The 19957-nt window shown below is 43.5% G+C and overlaps 1 protein-coding gene across 14 annotated transcripts in view; it reads left to right on the top strand.

Moving 5' to 3' along the window:
- Positions 1-19957, top strand: part of FHOD3 (formin homology 2 domain containing 3) — a 472216-nt gene that overhangs the window by 351639 nt on the left and 100620 nt on the right. For all 14 annotated transcript variants that reach the window (XM_040479041.1, XM_040479040.1, XM_040479036.1 and 11 more), the window contains one exon: positions 4911-5018. In XM_040479041.1, coding sequence (XP_040334975.1) covers positions 4911-5018 — 108 coding nt within the window. The remainder of the gene's footprint in view (positions 1-4910; positions 5019-19957) is intronic.

The following is a 19957-nucleotide window of genomic DNA, read 5'->3' as shown; positions in this document are numbered from 1 at the left end:
CTCCTTCTCCTTCTCCTTCTCCTTCTCCTTCTCCTTCTCCTTCTCCTTCTCCTTCTCCCTCCCCCTCCCCCTCTCCCTCTCCCTCTCCCTCTCCCTCTCCCCCTCTCCCTGTCTCCCTCTTCCCCTCCCCTGTGCTTTCTCTGTCTCTCTCTCAAATAAAATAAGTATTTTTTTAATGTTATTTTTGAGAGAGAGCATGTATGCACGCACAAGTGGGGGAGGGACAGACAGAGGATCCAAAGCAGGCTCTGTGCTGACAATAGCCCAGTGTGGGGCTGGAACTCATGAACCATGAGATTGTGACCTGAACTGAAGTCAAGACACTTGACCTACTGTGCCCCCCGGGCACACCTAAATAAATAAACATTAAAAATATATATAAATTCATTTTTGTGAAAACCTTGGGGTTTCACATTTAAGTGATTAAATTTTAGGAAACACCTACATATGCCTAATTGGCAAAGCCTGTCCTCAGACAAATGAGACCTTATTTCTGTCAGAAAAAGTCCAACGTCCTATTTCAATTCAAATACACACCTATGCATCCCTGTGACAACCATCTCACTCCTAGAATTGAGAGGCAAAACTGGACAGACTGGGGGGTATTTGAATTAATTGCTCAGGTATTTGCAAAACCAAAGGAGTGGGAAAATGCATTATGCTTGTTTTATTTCCATAATATCATTTCAACACAGTTCATAGGTAGATGGGCAGGTAGATAGAGATGACATGTGAGGCTTGCTCTGAGGTTACTCCTGGGTACAGCAGCACTGTCTCCTTCCACAGTATTTCTTTATATATTTATATATAAATATATATATAAATATATATATGTATTTATAAATTTATATATTAATATATATAATATATATATATTATATATATAGGGTGCCCTTCACTCTAGGGCACCTCTACTTGGGATCAGCTGAAATCACTGTGGTCCCAGAGAGGTCACCAGTGAAGAGGGTCCTTATCTAAATATATATATTTATATATATTATATATATTTAATGTATATATATATATATATATACATTTTTTTTAAGTTTATTTATTTCAAGACAGAGCCAGTGTGAGTAGGGGAGGGGCAGAGAGAGAATCCCAAGCAGGCTCCGCACTGTCAGCACAGAGCCTGATATGGGGCTTGAACTCACGTGAGATCATGACCTGAACTGAAACCAGGAGTCAGACACTTAACTTGCTGAGCCACCCAGGGGCCCCTTCCTCAGTATTTCTTAAGGAATTCCCTCAGGAGTGAGGCTTTCCTACACTCTTCCTTTGCCTGGCACCCTGGAGTTTTTTCGGCTCAAAGCATTGCCCCACATTGATTTGGCCTCGGTGAAGGTGTTGCTTTTTTTTCCCCCTGAGAGTGGAAGGCCATCGTGGAAGGGGAGGCAGGGAAGAGAACTTGGAGACCCTAGCAGTAGCCACAGGCAGACCCGTTTTTAAGAAAAGAGCAGCTATGGAACGTGGGGCTCTAAGACACATTTCCTCTTGTTTCCAGGATGGCTTTGCATGCCTCCAGGAGTGTGTGAACTCCAGTTTGAGTACCTTCAAACTACAGGTTCTCTAGGAGTTTCTTCTAGGTCTAAACTTCCGGGCTTATTGGATCATTCACATGACTTTTATGGAGGGCGTCCAACATGGCTCTTATGTCCTCCAAGAACAGTATCTGTGTACAAGTTAAGAGCTGTACATTTGACGGGAATAAAAATAACTTGGCAACCTCATCTTCCCCAGCAGGGTGGTGTTAGCCCATGATGGTCATTCTGGACTTTCTAGTGATGGTCTCAGAGCCTCTGATGGTGCTTTCCTGGATCCAGGTCCTTTCCACTTGGTCTTTGCTACTGCTTACAGTCCTAGGGGACAGGAGTAAGAGAAACATATAAATGAATGAATATACACATAAATTTACAAAAACAGCCTCATGCTTGTGAATAAGGTTTGACTTATATTTAACTGAGAAATTCTTACAATTTTTAATTATTTGACAGGAATTCGAATGCTGTATAAATACTGTTTGCACCTATTAGTTTTCTTAAAAAATTTTTTTTTCAACGTTTATTTATTTTTTGGGACAGAGAGAGACAGAGCATGAACGGGGGAGGGGCAGAGAGAGAGGGAGACACAGAATCGGAAACAGGCTCCAGGCTCTGAGCCATCAGCCCAGAGCCCAACGCGGGGCTCGAACTCACGGACCGCGAGATCGTGACCTGGCTGAAGTCGGACGCTTAACCGACTGCGCCACCCAGGCGCCCCGCACCTATTAGTTTTCTAATGTTCACTCACTGTGGTTTTCATGGGGTCTGTAACCGCTCAGTGGTTGAGTGCAGTGGAACTGGTTATAGCAGGCACCAACTGATTAGTCAGTACAAAGAACCAACAGGAAAAAGTACAGTGAACCGAGTGAGATGTATGATCCAGTTCGTTTGGCTGAAATTGAGAAGCAAAATTGAACAGACTGTGAGGTATTTGAATTAATTGCTCAGCCATTAGAAAAACCAAAGCAGGGGGAATATGCATCATGCTTGGTTTTATTTCCATAACGTCATTTAAACTCAGTTATGGTAACGTAACCCTCTTAAAACATTCTACAGGATGTCCACTTTGGGTCAGAAGGGGGTTGTTTTAGATGCCTGCAGGGAATAACAAGCCAAGGGTCCAGGCAGCTGGGTGACACAGGGCTGGTGTCTGGGCCCAGGGGCTCTGTCTCCCTGAGGACTCCAAGCTCTTGACGGCAGCCTCCTTCCCTGCCCATGTCACAGTGCTTTCTGCCCGCTTCTCTCCCTCTTCTTTGCTCCTGAGTTTTTTTCTCCCTTCTCTACTGCTTCCTTTCTTTGTATGTTCCTCTCACCCTTTGCTTTTCTGCCTTCTCTATGCCCTGTGGTTTGGGAGCTCTCTTAAAAACTCATTCCAACCCTCACATGGAGAAGCAGTTAACCTGTTAGGCATGTAGCATGTTGGGTTTTTAAAGAGAAAAGAAAAGGGATGCCCAGAAACCATGTCCCATGAGAGTGATGTGTTGGCTGAGGATGATATAGTGAAACTGTGTGATCGGAGTCTCCCTCTGCCTGGTGGCATGCCTGTGTAGTGACACAGGCCTGACTTGTGATGCCAAATAAATAATAAGACCCATAGCTAAGCAGACAAGACTTAGCAGCACAGGGTAGAGTTGGAGTAATAAAAATGTTTTATTTATCATTATAATGATATAATTTATGAGGGAAAATGGAAAATATCTCTCTCTAGTCCACTTTGTAAAATAGACTGTTTCTGATTTTTTTCTACACATAGCTTTTGACCTTTGTGAATATTTTTGTACAGTTGAAATCAAACTATAAATATTATATTCTGATGTTTTATTTCAGCCTGTATATAAAGATTTTCTATAGTATCATTTACAGAATTAGCCATCATTTGTAATCATTGCATAATATTCCACGGATATTGGATCACACGTTTTAACCATCCTTGCGTTGTTACCTGGTTGGGTAATTTCCAGGTTTTTTTCACCATGGTCTCAATAATGCTCCTGTATTGCCATGCATGACATTTTCAGTATACAAATAACCATAAGGTTATGCTAGCTTTCCAAAAGGAGGCTTACTCTGTCAAAGGATATCCACATTTGAAGTTAAGGTGCTTCCCAGAATGGTTAGTGCTGGTTTCTGTTGATGGGAGTTTGAACTGGATTCACTGTGTGCAGGAAGGTCTTTGTGCACTTATCGCATAGTGACCCATAGGGTCTCATGCACCCAAGTGTCCCCAACCAGTTTAGGAGAAGCAGTCAGCCCTGACTTGCAGCTGAGTAGGTTGAGAGGCAGATCATTGGGTCTCATCTGTAACTAATCATGAGTGTCTGCCCCCCCCCCCCGCCACAAGGGCTTCACATGATGATTTGTTTTCTGGGAATACACTGAGTGATAATAAGCTAAAGGACAGCTATTCTGAAAACCAGAAAGAAAACTCTAGAAAACTCTAGTTTACTCATCCGGAAACTTGTCAGAGATGACTGAGAAATGATAAAGGCTCATTTACACCCGGTAGCTGTGTTTTGGGTTCAAAAGCAGCATTGGATGAAAGTGTGAACACATGTACCTCTAGCCAGCAGGCCAGTCCAGCAGGTCTGAGGACATTTTCTCCTTGGTCACTGGGCAGGTGACAAGATTACATTTAATGAATGACACTGATTTGGAAATACCTAAAACAGACTTTTTAATAAGATGTTTGTTTAGCTAATCATTTGGTATTTTCGACAGATCTTTGACGGATTTAACATTAATTGTACCGCCATGAGAGGCAAGAGAATCTTCATAGATTCAAATGAACATAATTGGGATTCTTTATGTTAGCAAAGAATTTTTTTTTTAAATGTTTGGTTTTTTTTTTATTTTTTTCAACGTTTTTTATTTATTTTTGGGACAGAGAGAGACAGAGCATGAATGGGGGAGGGGCAGAGAGAGAGGGAGACACAGAATCGGAAACAGGCTCCAGGCTCTGAGCCATCAGCCCAGAGCCCGACGCGGGGCTCGAACTCACGGACCACAAGATCGTGACCTGGCTGAAGTCGGACGCTTAACCGACTGCGCCACCCAGGCGCCCCAATGTTAGCAAAGAATTTTAACGTACATTGGACAAACAAGGAAATATGAAGGTTTTATTTAAACCCCTTGTCATAAATCTCTCTGCCCAATGGTTTTGGCCTTTGGGAAACCTCTCCCATGAGAAATAAAATGAAGCAGTTAGTAACTCTCTTGAAATTAGAAAAATCACTAATGGTGTTAGCATTTCCAAGCCTGTTTTTCTTGCAAAAATGAAGATAGTTTGCTAAGTGTTATTCAGTTACTGACTTGTACTCATTTCTCTCTCCTTCCACCCTGCTCCCTACCTTAAACTTCTGCACTGTTTAGATACAACAGCTTTGGCAACACCTCTTATCACTCAAGACCTTCTGGATCTGCTGTGCCCGCCACCCCCACGTCATCTCTTTCACCTCCGCAGGAGGCCAGGCTGGAAAGGTGAGTTTTATAAGAAGGAAGCCGATGGCTTTACCCTCCGGTGGAAGAAATCGGTTGGATGAAGAATGACTAAAGGAAAAGAAAGACAAAGCATAATCCAAAGTATTTTTCTGTACATAATATAGTCCAAAGGCAAGAATATTTTCTTTCACGCTATTTACTAAGTAAATATTTTATTAGAAGTGATATTTTTTAATGTCTCATCTCCCTATGTTCTTTCCATAGAAAGTATAAAAAAATTTGTTCCCAGTTACTTAAATGTGAAGGGTTTGATTGACCTATGAAAACCTGTTCTAGAATTTGTGTAAGGTCTGCATTTGGTCCTGTAAACATCAGTTTTTATCTTTGAATGAACAATTCTATATAAGTCAGGAGGTAGTGGGCCTATTAAGGTCTGTACCTTAATGTAATTAATCCAGGACCTACCAGAAGGGAAAAGAATTGCATGGGTCCGTGGAAGGAATTTAACTTGGCAAGAGTATTAGACCACTAGAAATTAACTAACTATTACTTCTGGAAGCGAGTGATTGCACAAGGATGTGTTTACAAGGAAAAGGTAAGACCTGTAATTTTAGAACAATTAAAAACAGTTACCCTTATATGGCAAGAGTGCTGAGTTAGGGAAGGCTGGCTGGGGTTCCAATTAGTCACTGGGAAGTTATTTAATCCTTGAGGGTAAAATGCCAGTTATGACAACTCTTACCTTAGAGGGTGGTTTTGATGAGCCACTGAAAAGGTACTCATGAAAGCATTATGTGAACCCCACCGTGTGGGTCCAGTGGGAAGTGACAATATGTGATGACAAGATATAACACCCAGCAGCGTGTGATTGATCAGAAATCTAGACATGAGCAATTCAAAATGATCATTTGCCTCAAATCCTGAATTTAAAACAAACTCGACCTGTATTCTATACTCTAATCATCTGTGTATTCTGAAGTGTGTTTTGCTGAACGTGGCTGGTGATTAGAGGTTTGGTTGGGATGTAGAGCAGGCAAGACCTTACAGCCCCAGGAAGAGGGGCTGTCCAATGAACTTTGCCTCCCCACACATGGTGTTAATTTCTAAGATGATACATAGGATCCACATTGTCAAAATCTCAGGTTTCACAGCCCAGCATGGCCCTGGGCTGGGTGTATCTGGGCTTAGTAAGATCTTGTCCGTAAGATAAAAAGTTGGTTTCCTAGAAGACACTGTACCCTTCGCCCTAGGGCACCTCTATTTGGGATCAGCTGAAATCACTGTGGTCCCAGAGAGGTCACCAGTGAAGAGGGTCCTTATCTAATGGGATGGGATATTGGGGTCCAAGTCAGGAATATTAAAGTTTTACTGATGTTACATCTCACATCTTGTTCCTGCTAGGCTGCCAGCTCCTTGGGAACAAGAACCAGGTCCCCTTCATTGTTGTGTCTCCCTTGGTACCTGGGGACTGACTATGGCAGAGCCACAGTAAACACTAGTTGCAGGATCAGGTGAATTACCCACTCATTGGTTGGGGAACAGTGTGGAGGTCCCTGAAGTTGACAGGTTATCAGGATGGGAAGTTTATAGGTTTCCAAAGCCTTGGGCTTTAGGGGAGATTCCCTTATGGGTCCTAAAGGGAAAACCCCAGTCTCTGTCCCCTTCCCATCCCCTGGAAACCCAGGTCCAGGTTTGAGCTGGAGGGTTAGGGGTGTAGGCTCTGGAAAGACTCTTGCCTGTGTCTCCTTCCCTGCTTGATCTGGCTGAGTGTCTCCTGGGGCCTGGGAAGCTGGTGGGGGGGGGGGGGCATTGGGCGGGAGCATTAAAAGAGGCAGGATGGGGCTGGATCCCAGAGAGCCTTGAATGCCCTGGGGAGGAGGTGATGCTTCATCCTGAGACATCAGGGGCTGTTAGAGTTTTGAAGCAGCAGGTGGGGTGCTCTAATCTATCCATGAGTGGAGCCAGTGGGTCGAGGCGACAGGGACAGGGGCTGCTATCTCTGAGTCTGAGAGGGCTGACCATGCCTAAGAAGGGCAGCGGCCGTGGGGCTTGAGAGGAGCAGTGAGTTGGGGCAAACTTGGAGGAAGGTGGGAGCAGGGGAAGCAGAATGAGTGAGGGTTCAGGCTTGCTCAAGCATGAGGATGTTAGAAACTAGGAACGGAGACAGAATTTACTGGGGGAAAAAAAAGCAAATCACAGGTGGAGATGTTCAGCCTGGGGCATGCGAGTCATCAGGAGTCTGTATGACACCAGGGACACAGTGAGGGTCCCTGGGGATAGGTGGACTCAGTGGTCCTTGGCTTGAAGAAGTTACTTACATGAAATCCCTCCAGCCTGCCTGCATGCTGAGATCTGGCCACCAGAGAAGCCAGTAATGGAAGCCTTTCTACCGCCCCCCCCCCCTTTTTTTTTTATGTTTATTTACTTTTGAGAGAGAGAGCATGCACAAGCGGGGAAGGGGCAAAGAAAGACAGAATCCGAAACGGCCTCCAGGCTCTGAGCTGTCAGCACAAAGCCGGACACGGGGCTCAAACTCACAAAGCATGAGATCATGACCTGAGATGAAGTCAGATGCTTAACCGACTGAGGCACCCAGGCACCCCAATGGTAGCCTTTCCTTTCCAATTCCCTCTTACAGCATACTCTGCTACAGAAAGTTCTCTACCTGAACCATCTGTTGTATCCACTAGCAAAGAAAGCTTCAGAGTTACTTGCTTTACATTCGCATGTTTTTTTCCCAATTATCACCATTTATGGCTTCACTAAACCATGTGACCAATGATTTGAAACATCAGACATGCAGTTTCATTATTGAGACCAGCAAGCCCTCCAGCCTGGCCACCCCACCACGTTTTACTCTGGCCTCGCTGGCTTATATTTATGATATAAAAAAAAAGAAAAAGAAGGAGGGGTCCCAACTCCAACTTATATTTGTATACATCACCCAAATGTACAATGTAAGTTGTACTTATTATAATATGTGGTTTTATACAGTTTAATTTTTTTCATTTTTGACAACTGAATTATTTGGATGTCACTCATCTATTTTCACATTTACAACAGTTTTCTGCCCTACTAAGGTGTGTGATTGTTTTTACTGAAGTATATACTTCAGTAATTTGTAAGATTGTTGAGATGTTTTATATACCTATAATTCTTGAAACCAAAAAGAAAAACTCAGGAAAGGCATTAAAGTATTATGAACAATAGTGGCATTCTTGTAGTGAGAACCCACATTTTATTTTTCTTTTTTTAAAGCTTGATGCTATTTTTTTTTAAGTTTATTTATTTATTTTGAGAGAGGGGGAGAGAGAGAATCCCAAGCAGGCTCCACATTGTCAGCACGGAGCCTAATGTGGGGCTCGAACCTACGGAACCATGAGATCATGACCTGAGCCAAAACCAAAAGTAGGACGCTTAACCGACTGAGCCACCCAGGTGTCCCGAGAACCCACGTTTTCTGTTAACACACTCCTGAAAAATTAGATTCATGTCAGGGTGCCGTGCAGTACTGGAAAGATCTAGAACTCTTTTCCCTTGGTTTGGAAATAAGTAAGACTCACTTCCCTTAAGTCCTAGGAAAATCAGGCCAACTAAAACACCCCTTCAAGCAGGTCAGCCCACTTTGGAAATCCAACTAGCCATCATTGTGAGTTTAGTGTCTTCCATATTTTTCCCAAGCATGCTAGTATGTTGGATGTTAATCAAATTTAGAATGATAAATTGACCTAGAAAGGAAGAACTAAAGAAACAATATACAAAATTAAGTCAAGTCAAGGGTATTAAAATGAATCCATCCCCACATCTCCTATTATGACTTTGTTTATAGGGCTGTCGTTCAGAAACAATGTAACATTAATTTTCATGAAATTGGAAGTTGAGCTGTGCCAAAACAAAAGAAAATAAGAAATCCCGAACTATTTGCAAAGGCCCTCTGGGATACAAGATGCCACTGTTTAATGAAAGCAGACTTTCTAATTGTTTCAATTTTGAAACTGTGCTTTTTGAGTGGAAACATTCTCAATATTTTTAAAAGAAGAATTATAGGAATATTTGAACCGTTCATGTCGAATATTCAAATGAAACAAAGAAGCAAACAATAATTATACCACAGCAAATGAGTCTGGGAAGCTGGGAAGGGCAGAGCCCGTGTCTTTCCATCCCTGCAGTGACATCTCCATCTTGTGGGCCTTTTCAGAAATGGCGCCAGATGCTTGTTCGGTGTGGTGACCGCAATTACTGAGCAATGACCGTGAGGGGATCAGACACAAGTCAAGTGCCTGGGGCTGAAGGTGCTTTGAGGCCATCAGTCTTGGCCTTGAGTCTGGGGAGTGCGCTGATAATGAGGCCCAGCTTGTACCATGAAAGGGGGTATTAGCAGGTGAACACAGTGAGTGCTCTGTGTGGAAAAGCACACTGGAAGAACCCCAGATCCAGATTTTAGGGACCAGGAAGGACTTCACTCATTGAGCTGAAACCCGAAGGATCAGTGTGTGCCTTAAGTATTGATTCTGTTCTGTCTTCCACTTACAATAGTACCGCGGGTTGTAAATGACACTGCTGTAAATGACAATACCCTGCCTGTTCTACAGGTTAATATCAAGAGTCTTCAGAAAAGTTTGATGGCGTGCCTGGGTGGCTCAGTTGGTTGAGTGTCCAACTTCGGCTCAGGCCGTGATCTCATGGTTTGTGAGTTCGAGCCTCACATCGGACTCTCTGCTTTCAGCACAGAGCCCACTTCAGATCCTCTGTTCCCTTTTCTCTCTGCCCCTCCCCCACTTGTGAGTGCGCACATACTCTCCCTCAAAATAAACATTAATTTTTTTTTTAATTTTTAAAAATTTAAATAAAAAGTGAAAAAAGGTGGGGGGTGCCTGGGTGGCTTAGTCTAAGGCTGGGTGTCCAACTTCATCTCAGGTCATGATCTCGTGGCTCGTGAGTTCGAGCCCCGTGCTGAGCTCTCTGCTGACCGCTCAGAGCCTGGAGCCTGCTTTAGATTCTGCGTGTGTCTCTCTCTGCCCTTCCCCCAGTCACGTTCTGTGTCTATCTCTCAAAAATAAATAAACATTAAAAAAAATCTTTAAAAAAGTTGAAAAAGAAGAAATGCTTGGGAATTGTTTGCCCTGTTTCATGGCCCCAGCAGAGAGAGTCTCCCTAATTCGTGGAGGACAGTAAACCCACATATGAGCAGTGGCACCTCTGTTGGGAGTGATAATGGATAGTAAGGATGGGTAAAGGATGCAGCTTTGCATTTTATTTTTATATGGGCTTTGCATGTACACAGTAGAGCATTTAAAAGGTGAAGGGCTGTACAATGAAAGTGAAGCTCCCTCCCCAGAAGCGATGACTCCTAGCGATTTCTTACGTGTATGTCCAGAGACATTTATGTTCACGTTAGTGTAGACATGTTTCATCTATCTTTACACACATGGTAATACCCTGCACAAAACTATTGTGCGTTCTGCTTTTTCGCTTAAAACCTGCATCTGGGTTCTCTCCTCCTGCGGTACTTAGAGTTGTTGCGTTGTTTTTAATGTCTGCGTCATACTTTTTTCTCCGGATGCTACTTCATATACCCAATTCTGTATTGATGGGCCCCAGTGTTTTGCTGTGACCAATGATACTGCAGCATAATTCTTTGTCCATGTGTCACTTTGCACACGTGTGGTTGTCCATAGGATAAGTTCCTAGAAATAGATCTAGTAAGTCAATTGTTTACGCATTTTAAATTTTGATTGACTTTTATCAAATTGCTTTTCATGAGGATTGTACCAGTTTTGATTGTGAGCCATGCTGAGTGAGAGGGCTCGTTGCCCACCCCCATGCAGAAGGACCATTCACAGTCTCAACCATTGGCCACCTGGTGGTGAAGAGTTCTCTGGTATTAAAATTTAAATGTGCACTTCCCTTATTAATATGGTTGAGCATGTTTTCCTATGTCCACAAGCATTTAATATTTCCTTTTCTGTGAAATTTTGGCTCATGGTCATTGAGTTCTTTTTCTTACTGAAGTGTAGAGGTTATTTATAAACTCTGATAAGAGTAGCAGTTATTTTCTTTAAATATTTTCTTTAAATTTAAATTTAAATTATTTTCTTTAAAGTCATTAGTCTTTTATTTCATTTCTGGTGCTTTTGCCAGGCAGACAAATTTAAGTTTTATGAGTTAAATTTACTTATGTTTTTGTCTTCTGGTTTTGTGTTCCTCGTGAGGACACCTTTTCTCCCCTGTATGCTTCCAGAATTTCAAGCTGCAGTTTTCACATTGAAATATTTTATCTAGCTGGAAGTTATTTTGGCATATAGTGTAGGCAGAGATCCACCTTAAATGTTTTCACTTGTTTGCAGACCATTTATCGAATGAACAATCATGTCCCTACTGATTTGTCATGTACCTACAGGAATCCCGATTCATGTATGTGTCTGTGTTCAAACTGTTCCCTTAGGAGTGTGTCCCACCCCCTGGCTTCTGTGAGGCTGTCAGGAGCTCTCCTTCCTCCCAATTCTTGTCTTTATCATGCGGTCAGTAGTCTTTAAAGTAGGACTTTGTCATGTGCTACCTTGAAACAGTCCTGTTGTTTTTGTCTTCTGCTATTGTGCAGTTGTTTGCGGTGATGGACAGTGCCAGAATAGAGGATGGGCAATATCTGGGGAAGCTGGGACCCAGCAGCTAGGACTAGGAGGAGGGGAGCCTGCTCTGCTGAGCTGTGACTTCTGTCTGCCAAGTCAAGCTTCCCCTTGTGGGCTCTCCCTTCTTATGACCCCCTTCAACACCTGTCTCCATCACTGGGGCGGTAACTCCTCCCTCAGGATGAAGATGTCCGTTTCCATGCATTTCCTGCCTGTTTTCAGTTACTTCAGGTTTTGTATATATTACCTGCCTGGCAGGCCTTTTGACTATCGCCCTGAGTATAACTTGCTGGTACCTGTGTCTTCCTCATCCTAATCTCCTCCTCTGTGTGGGTTGTCTGTTGTGCATGGATCTTTGTGCTTGTCCTAGTCAGCTTTGGCTTGTCCTCTTGTCCTAGTCAGCTTTGGCTTTTATCATTTCTTGCCTTCGCTCGTATCTACGTGTGCCTCGAGGTTTTACTTGTTTGGATTTAAAACCATTGATTTTCCACCTATTTTCCAAATAGGTGATTCATATGTTTTTCTGGGCCTCAAATACTTGCTGGCTGTGTTCCATCACTTGATCTACACCGTACTTCTTACAAAATTGTGTTGTGGAGTCAAGAGCACCATCGTGCAATGGAGCTCTAGTTAATTTTCTTTTTTAATTTTCAATTTAAATTGGTCGAAGTCAGTTAAAAAAGACACCTCAGACATCACTGAGAAAATTCTGAAGAGCATATAAAATAAGATCAAAGGCATGTTCTTTTTATGTGATCAAAATTAGTGGCACCCAGTCTACAACCAGTGACAGGAAATAAAGGTACCAATGTGGACTGAGTCGCTACCATTCACAGCAGCTGTGTTCTCCTTTTACCTTGCCTGCTCCTTCCCACTTGCCTGCTGCTAGTTCCTGATACCAGTCTTGTTACAATGAGTTCCTGTAAGGCACAAAGTGGTTCTGATTAATCGATTGTGATTGCATCCAAAGTGCAGGAGGGGAGACGCGCTGGTCCGTTGACAGAGTGAGTATACGGTAGGTCTGACTCCCCGATGGCATCTATCTGCTGTGACTCTGGGTGTGTGGGGACCTGGGTTCTACATCAGCCCTCTGTCCTGCGGGAGGACTCTGAGTCCTCAACAGACTCAAGGGACTCTTTCTCCCACGTGTGTTTTGGAGCTGACTCCTTACCATTCCTACCATAGATTTAGTTCAAGATCTATGTCATGCCTGGACTATCTATTGAGTGATATAGGTCTTTCTGAAATGTAGATCTGAGCGGATGACATTTCCCACTTAGAAACCTTGAATGACTCCTCTGCCAACCAGTGAAGCCCAACTTGACTAACATCACCAAGAAGATCTCTCACATTTGGGTCCTGCAGGCACCTTCCAGCTTCATCAACCATCACATCCCCCAGCCTCACTGTACTTTAACCCCATGGAGATGCCACTATAAACATACCAGACTCTCCTGGGGACTCTTCCTTCCGATTTGCTCTGTTCTTTGGCCAACCTCTCCTTTATTCATCCACTTGACTCCTTCTCGTCTTCTAAGAGCCACATAGATGACATCTGTCCTATAAAACTCCTCTGACTTCCTCAGACAGGATGAATTGTAACATTTTGTGGGTTCATATGCTACCTCTATTTCAGCTCTCAGCCCTTTGATGTGTTTGTCCTTTTTGTTCCTAAAATGGGGTTCATCAATCTACAGTGGTCCGTGGTAGTAGGTTTGGGTCCCCCAAAGTCATGGGATCAAGATGGTTAACTTTCCTGGATTGGATATTTTATTCAAAGATATGGGGGGAAATCTTTAAGACAAGCAGGACTGTGCCCTGTAGGATCTGTGTTCACATGACTTGTAAAAGCGAGTTTTTTCTTTCTGCAAGGAGACACTCTATGCTGTTCTCCTGTTCCTTCTCCTGTAGGGGGCATCTTTGCTGCTTTGTCGCTGCTGTTGGGCAGCAGCCACTTCTGTGTCTCCCGCATGAGATTCTCCAGCCTCCTGTTCACCGCCCTGCCCCAAACCTCTTTGTCACATAAGCAGGCGAGCACATGCATGACCAGTTCGAATCTCCCAGAATCCTGTTTTCTTCCTTTGGAAAGTGGGATTGGAATACATTTTTTTTTAATTACATAATTCTCTCATCCTTGTTTATATAAAAGGTAAACATAGCAACCTTAAGCGTATCTATTGTAATTCCACTGGGAAGTGAGAATAGTGCGTGTCACAGAGTTAGGTGAGCCCTAGAACAAGGAAGTGCAAAGGTCACTCATCAAACAATGCAGATGGAACACCTCCACCCACAGAGCTGTAGACACTCACAGGTATTCCATGCTGCAAGCGGAACCCCTGGGCCAACACCCTCGTGTGTGCCCTGTCCTAGTGGGTTAGCCCCTGATGGCTGGGTTTCTGGTTTCACACTAGCGTTGTTCAAAGATCACGGAGTGAAAAGGGGTAGGAACAAGGGAGAGATTCCTCATTCAGAAAATGGACTCCTGGGTCCCTTCTCCCATTTCTCCCTCTCATTTCCACACAGCCCAGCCAGGAATGAGTAAGTCTTACTATTATGGTGGGAGAGGCTGAGTTTCTTCCTGGGTTGATTTGAGAGAGAGAGAGAGTGAGTGAGCGTGTGTGTGTGTGTGTGTGTGTGTGTGTGTGTGTGTGTGTAGACAGCTAGATATTTAGATGGAATCCCCACCCTTTCACATTCTGTTCTTCTGCTGTGCCAGTGTAAAACCAAAAATATCCAGCGACAGCTGGAAACCTAGCCTCTGGGGCTGTACACACTCATACACACATATAATGACTCCTATATTTCATTCGGTAAATATTTATTGGGTGCTCACCTTGTGCCACCTATGCTGCCATGAGAATCTGACATTGATTTAATTAGACCCGCCCCTGGCTTCACCTGGCTTACACTGTACTGGCAGAAACAGAAGATAAGCAAATCATCAGCAAATGGAGAGTTTCCGCTGCAGTAAATTTTGTGAAGAAAATGAAATTTCATAGAAGTAGAGAGAGAGGCCATCAAAGTCGAGAGCCTAGCGTAGGTGTTCTATCCTCATGAGGGACACCTCTAATAAGAGGTCTGGGAAACTGAGTCACCAATGTAAGACATATTGCAACTTATCCCTAGGTTTGCCAGCTCTCGTGATGAGATGAGCAAGCCCACTTAGATGAGGGAGATTAAAAAAAAAAAAAATTGAGTGAGTCCATATTTTTCTTTAAAACATGATCCCGAGCTGGAAGACTATGTTTGGAAGAGATTTGGTGTTTTGAGAAGGGGTGGGCATGCACAGGAGGTGTGGATTGGCCTGGACAGGAGAGGAAGAGAGAAGCTGGGAAGGATGAACCTTGGTCCGGGCCTGCAAGGCCAGGAAGCCATGACTCAGGAGGTGCTGGTGGCAGTCTGTGATTTGGAAGCTGCCCGAAGAATAGTTTAATCGTGAAGCCATGTTGTGGTGGCCCGGGAACTGTGACAGGAGGATTGACCTCCTCGCTGGAGGACTCGCTTGGTCTTAGGAGGGTGGAAAGTAAGAACAAACTGGCAAGAACTGCTTGTGAGCCTGGGGTCAAGGCCTGCAGAAGAGGTCAGGGGACAGGTCGAAGCATGATGCCAGCTCTGCCTAGGGGAATGGCACGTGCCCTGCACGTGAGTGAGTGCAGTCACGTGAGACTGCACGTGGGGCCAGTGTCCACAGCACACAATGTGAGCCGTGCTCTTGCCTCCTACGGCTGGGAACCTCAGAGTTGCGCTGAAGCAGTGTGTGACAGTTGGGAGGAGAGAGAGCAGAAGGAAGCCTTAAACCCATGTCCCCCTCTTTGACCGCAGACGTCTCCGTGATTGTAGCCACGATGATGGGGAAAAGTTGCCTGGTTCTTAGGGCTGCCTCTGGGGCTTGCTCATTTCATCCTTGAGAGCTGGGATGTAGCCCTGAAGGGTGAAAGAAGATTCTGACATTTCCTCATTCCAGGGCAAGCAAATACTGCTTGGCACAACCCAGAGTTACCTCTTCTGTGATCTTTAGATCGAGTGACCCCCGATTTTCACAGCTAGGTTGTAAGGACAACCTCATGGTTTTGCACCAATGAATTGCCCTTTTAGTACCATTCTTTGACCTCTGTATCTTATGTGAAATTAACTGCTTGTGAATTAAGTGATAATTTCAAATATCGGATAATTTGTGAACTTAGTGTGACTTTTGTTACTATTTCACCAGAGATCATTTTTTTAAATAAAAAGTGTTGAAGATTTGCTTCTTTCACAAATAAGACTTTTACTTAACTCAAACTTACCAAGGGAGCATGTGTGTTTACACAGCTTTTCCAGTATAATTGACATAAAAAAGTTGAGCAGAAGTTTTGACATATGTATATGCAAATGAAGCCATTATCACAAGATAATGCAAATATCCATCACCCCAAACATTTTCTCATGCCCTTTTGTGCAAGGCTGCCCTTCCTCATCCTAGGCAACCACTGGTCTGCTTTCTGTCATCATAGATTAGTTTACACTTTTTAGAGTTTTATATAAATGTAATCATACTATATGTACTCTTGGGGAGGGGTTGACTTCTTTCAAATAACATAATTGTTTTGAAATCCATTCATTTTGTTGTCTGTTTCAATACTTCATTCCTTTTTACTGCTGACTAGTGCTCCACCATACAAATATACCACAGTTTGTTTATCTGTCGATGGACATCTGAGTTGTTTCCAATTTTTGGCTATGAACATTTGCGTACAAGTCTTAGTATGGAAATGTGCTTTCTTTTCTCTTGGATAAATACCTAGAAATGAAATTGCTTAGTCCTATGGTAGGTGCATGTTTACCTTTTTAAGAAATTGCCAAGCTGTCTTCCAGAATGGTCTCACACCAGAGTAATGCTGTCCTCATCAAATGAGATGAAGTGTACTCCTTTCTCTTTTATTTTCTGTAAGACATTGGTTAACACTGGGACTCTGGCCAACAGGCTTGTTGAAATGCCCACCTCGGGGCGCCTGGGTGGCTCAGTCGGTTAAGTGTCCGACTTCGGCTCAGGTCACGATCTCGCGGTCCGTGAGTTCGAGCCCCGCGTCGGGCTCTGGGCTGATGGCTCGGAGCCTGGAGCCTGCTTCCGATTCTGTGTCTCCCTCTCTCTCTGCCCCTCCCCCATTCATGCTCTGTCTCTCTCTGTCTCAAAAATAAAAATAAAGGTTAAAAAAAAAATTATAAAAAAAAAAAAAAGAAATGCCCACCTCTACTGTGTCCTCAATGTAACTCTTCTGGCCTCAGTTTCTTCTTCTATAAAGAGGGGAATAGTAGAACTGAGTACAAGAGGTTGGAGGCATTAAAAGAATCATTTCATGTAGGGGCGCCTGGGTGGCTCAGTCGCTCGAGCATCCGACTTTGGTTCAGGTCATGATCTCACAGCTTGTGAGTTCGAGCCTCGCGTCGGGCTCTGTGCTGACAGCTCGGAGCCTGGAGCCTGCTTCGGGTTCTGTGTCTCCCTCTCTCTGCCCCTAACCCATTCTCATTCTGTCTCTGTCTCTCTCAAAAATAAATAAGCATTAAAAAATTTTTTAAAGAATCATTTCATGTAGTACCACACGGTATTGTCTCCGTAAGTGGTAACTGTGATTACCAAACACATTTCAGTGAAATGGAATTCTTGTTTCAGACATCTCGGTGAGGGAGGCTTTAACCAGATGGGTTTCTGAGGAAGCCCCTGGAGCCTGGTATGGTCAGGATTAAATATGGCAATTCCTCTCACTCAGAGTAGATCATCCGCTCCATTGCAAAATCTCTCTCTGGCTCCTCTCCACCTGCATTCTTACGTGGCTTCACTCGGCTGCAGCTGCCTCGGCTGTATCGTAGACGACTTCAGCTTTCCAGATGTGTTCCGGGGTGGCGCGCAGCCCTGGTGACTCACCCAGCTGGTAGCCATGGTGGGAACGTTCACGTCAATCCCCCGGCCCATTCTCGCCTCTCAGGCTGGGCGCTGCCAGTGTCACATTCCAGATCTGACCCTGATCCTGCAGCTTAGCCTTCCCTTGCATCCAGAGATTTTAGGCTCCCAGCATAAAATGAGATGTGTCATATACCCAGGATGGCCCAGGTGCCGTTCTTTTTTTTTTTAGTATATTTATTTATTTTGAGAGAGGGAGAGAGTGCGCATGAGCTGGGGAGGGGCAGAGGGGGGAGAGAGAGAATCTCAAGCAAGCTGTGCGGTCAGCACAGAGCTTGATGAGGGCCTCGATCTTGCAAACCGTGAGGTCATGACCTGAGCAGAAATCCAGAGTCAGACACCTAGCTGACTGAACCACCCAGGTGCTCCAGCCCAGATGCTGTTCTAAGCGAGCTCATACATAAACTCTCATGTTAACCTGATGGTGCTTCATAAGTTTCAAGTATTATTATCACTAATTACAAACAAGTAAACTAGGCTCACCGGGGTTCAGTGATTGGCCATGCTCTGGTTTTCTCTAAACCTTGTTGTGCTCATTCGTTTTTTGCCATAGCTGGTCCTCAGACCAGCCAAGATTAAACATGACAGCAACTTCCAATCGCTGTAAGGATTGTTCCCGAAAAACTTAATACGAAAGATAAAAATCTGTTAATGATGCCCTTATAAGGAGAATTTACCATACTAACTTGAATTTTGGTGTTTTTTTTTTTTTTTTAAGGTTGATTTGGGATTCCCTTTTGTATGGTTTGAGTGCATTCTGGCATTGATATTATGGGTTGAGCCCATTTCCAGAAACAGGACCACAGTTTACATTCTCACATGTTATATTCTCACAGTTTATATTCTCACATGTTGGGCTTCTCCAGAAAACCTAGGGAAATTTATTAATATGATGTTTATAGCCTTTTGTTTCCAGTATGATCAAAGTGACTTCTATTCATTTAGGACAGAAAAGCCCATGGGAGGTCTTTAAATTCTCCCTTCCTGCCACAGGGATCTGTGTTAGTGTGCTCAAGAGAATGGATCTTGAATTGCTCAAGGCATTTTGCTTCATGTCCAGAATAGAGGAACCACTCTGCTTTGCTTTGAGTTAGCTCGCATTTCAGTTCTTTCAGAACTGAAGAACCAAGGAAGGAGACTTCCCGTGTTGTTAAGGCTGCTCATCAGTGCGTTTGCTGTTGCGTTCTGGCCAGCAAGTCAATATGAGATCTGTTCTTACGAGGTGGTCCAAGTGGGCAGGGTCAAAATCTGCAGGAGGGAATGACATACCGACCTGACTAAACTGGACACACTACTTAATGTTCCCGAGTTCTAATACTACTTTAATTTTATTCAGGCTCCAATATTCACAATTTCCGTAAGGAAATGATGTTAATGTGTGGTTTAGAGAGGCTTCACTTTGACTTCATTAGCACAGCCACTAATGGCCCATTATTAAGTTACGTGTTAAGTCTTTCCTGAGATCAGAGCAAACATTTAGAAGAAACTAAAGTCAGAAGGATAAGGGGGAATGGCAAGGTCCTTATTCTGCTCTTCACCAAAGCATGAGCACAGACCACCAAGCATGCTCCTGTCTTTTGTTCTGGAAAGAGAACACAGAAGGTAAAGATGCTAGCACTTGAGGAGACGACCGCACAGGGCAGGCTGGGAAGCTGGGCTGGATTCAAATTCCCCACATAGTCCTAAAATAATAACTCTCCTGTGTAGAATACCTTATGTTTTGTTTTCAAATTCTGGAGCTGGACTTAACTTTTGAGGTTCACCTAGGTCGGGGCTTCAAAGATACTTGATGTTAAAAGAGAAGTACTTTTGATTCTTTTTAAATAAATTTTGTTTAATGTTTATTATTGAGAGACACAGCATGACCATGGGAGGGGCAGAGAGAGCGGGAGAGACAGAATCCAAAGCAAGCTTTAGGCTCTGAGCTGTCAGTGCAGAGCACAACGCAGGTCTTGAACTCACAAACCGTGAGACTGTGACCTGAATCAAAGTTGAATGCTTAACCGACTGAGCCACCCAGGCGCCCCAAGAAGTATTTTTGATTCTTAAAGAGCAATAGAATAGCTTTACAGGCTTACAGAAAATTTTAGGTAATGACAGAAAATTATGGAGCTATTATATATAAAATTGAAGCCCTTGTCCCTTTGATTTATTTTCTTCCCCAGTGATGACCACCTGAAATTGGCTTTGTCATTTCCATATATGTTATTATATTCTTGCTAAATATAAACATACCCCTAAATAGTGTATGGTTTCGCTTGGCATGTATTTAAACTTCATAGAAATGAAAGTATATCGTTCATATTCTTCAGACTGCTTTTCGCTGTCAATATATTGTGCTTTTGAGAATCATCCATGTTAGTCCATTTCACTCTATTTTTTCACATGCATAAAGTATTTCTTTGTAAAAA

This window comes from Herpailurus yagouaroundi, unplaced genomic scaffold (assembly GCF_014898765.1).
Source record: "Herpailurus yagouaroundi ecotype Mexico unplaced genomic scaffold, PumYag 142, whole genome shotgun sequence".
In the NCBI taxonomy this organism is placed as follows: Eukaryota; Metazoa; Chordata; class Mammalia; order Carnivora; family Felidae; genus Herpailurus; species Herpailurus yagouaroundi.
Note: the sequence above shows the minus strand (reverse complement) of the source record. Positions and strands in the feature narration are given on the sequence as shown.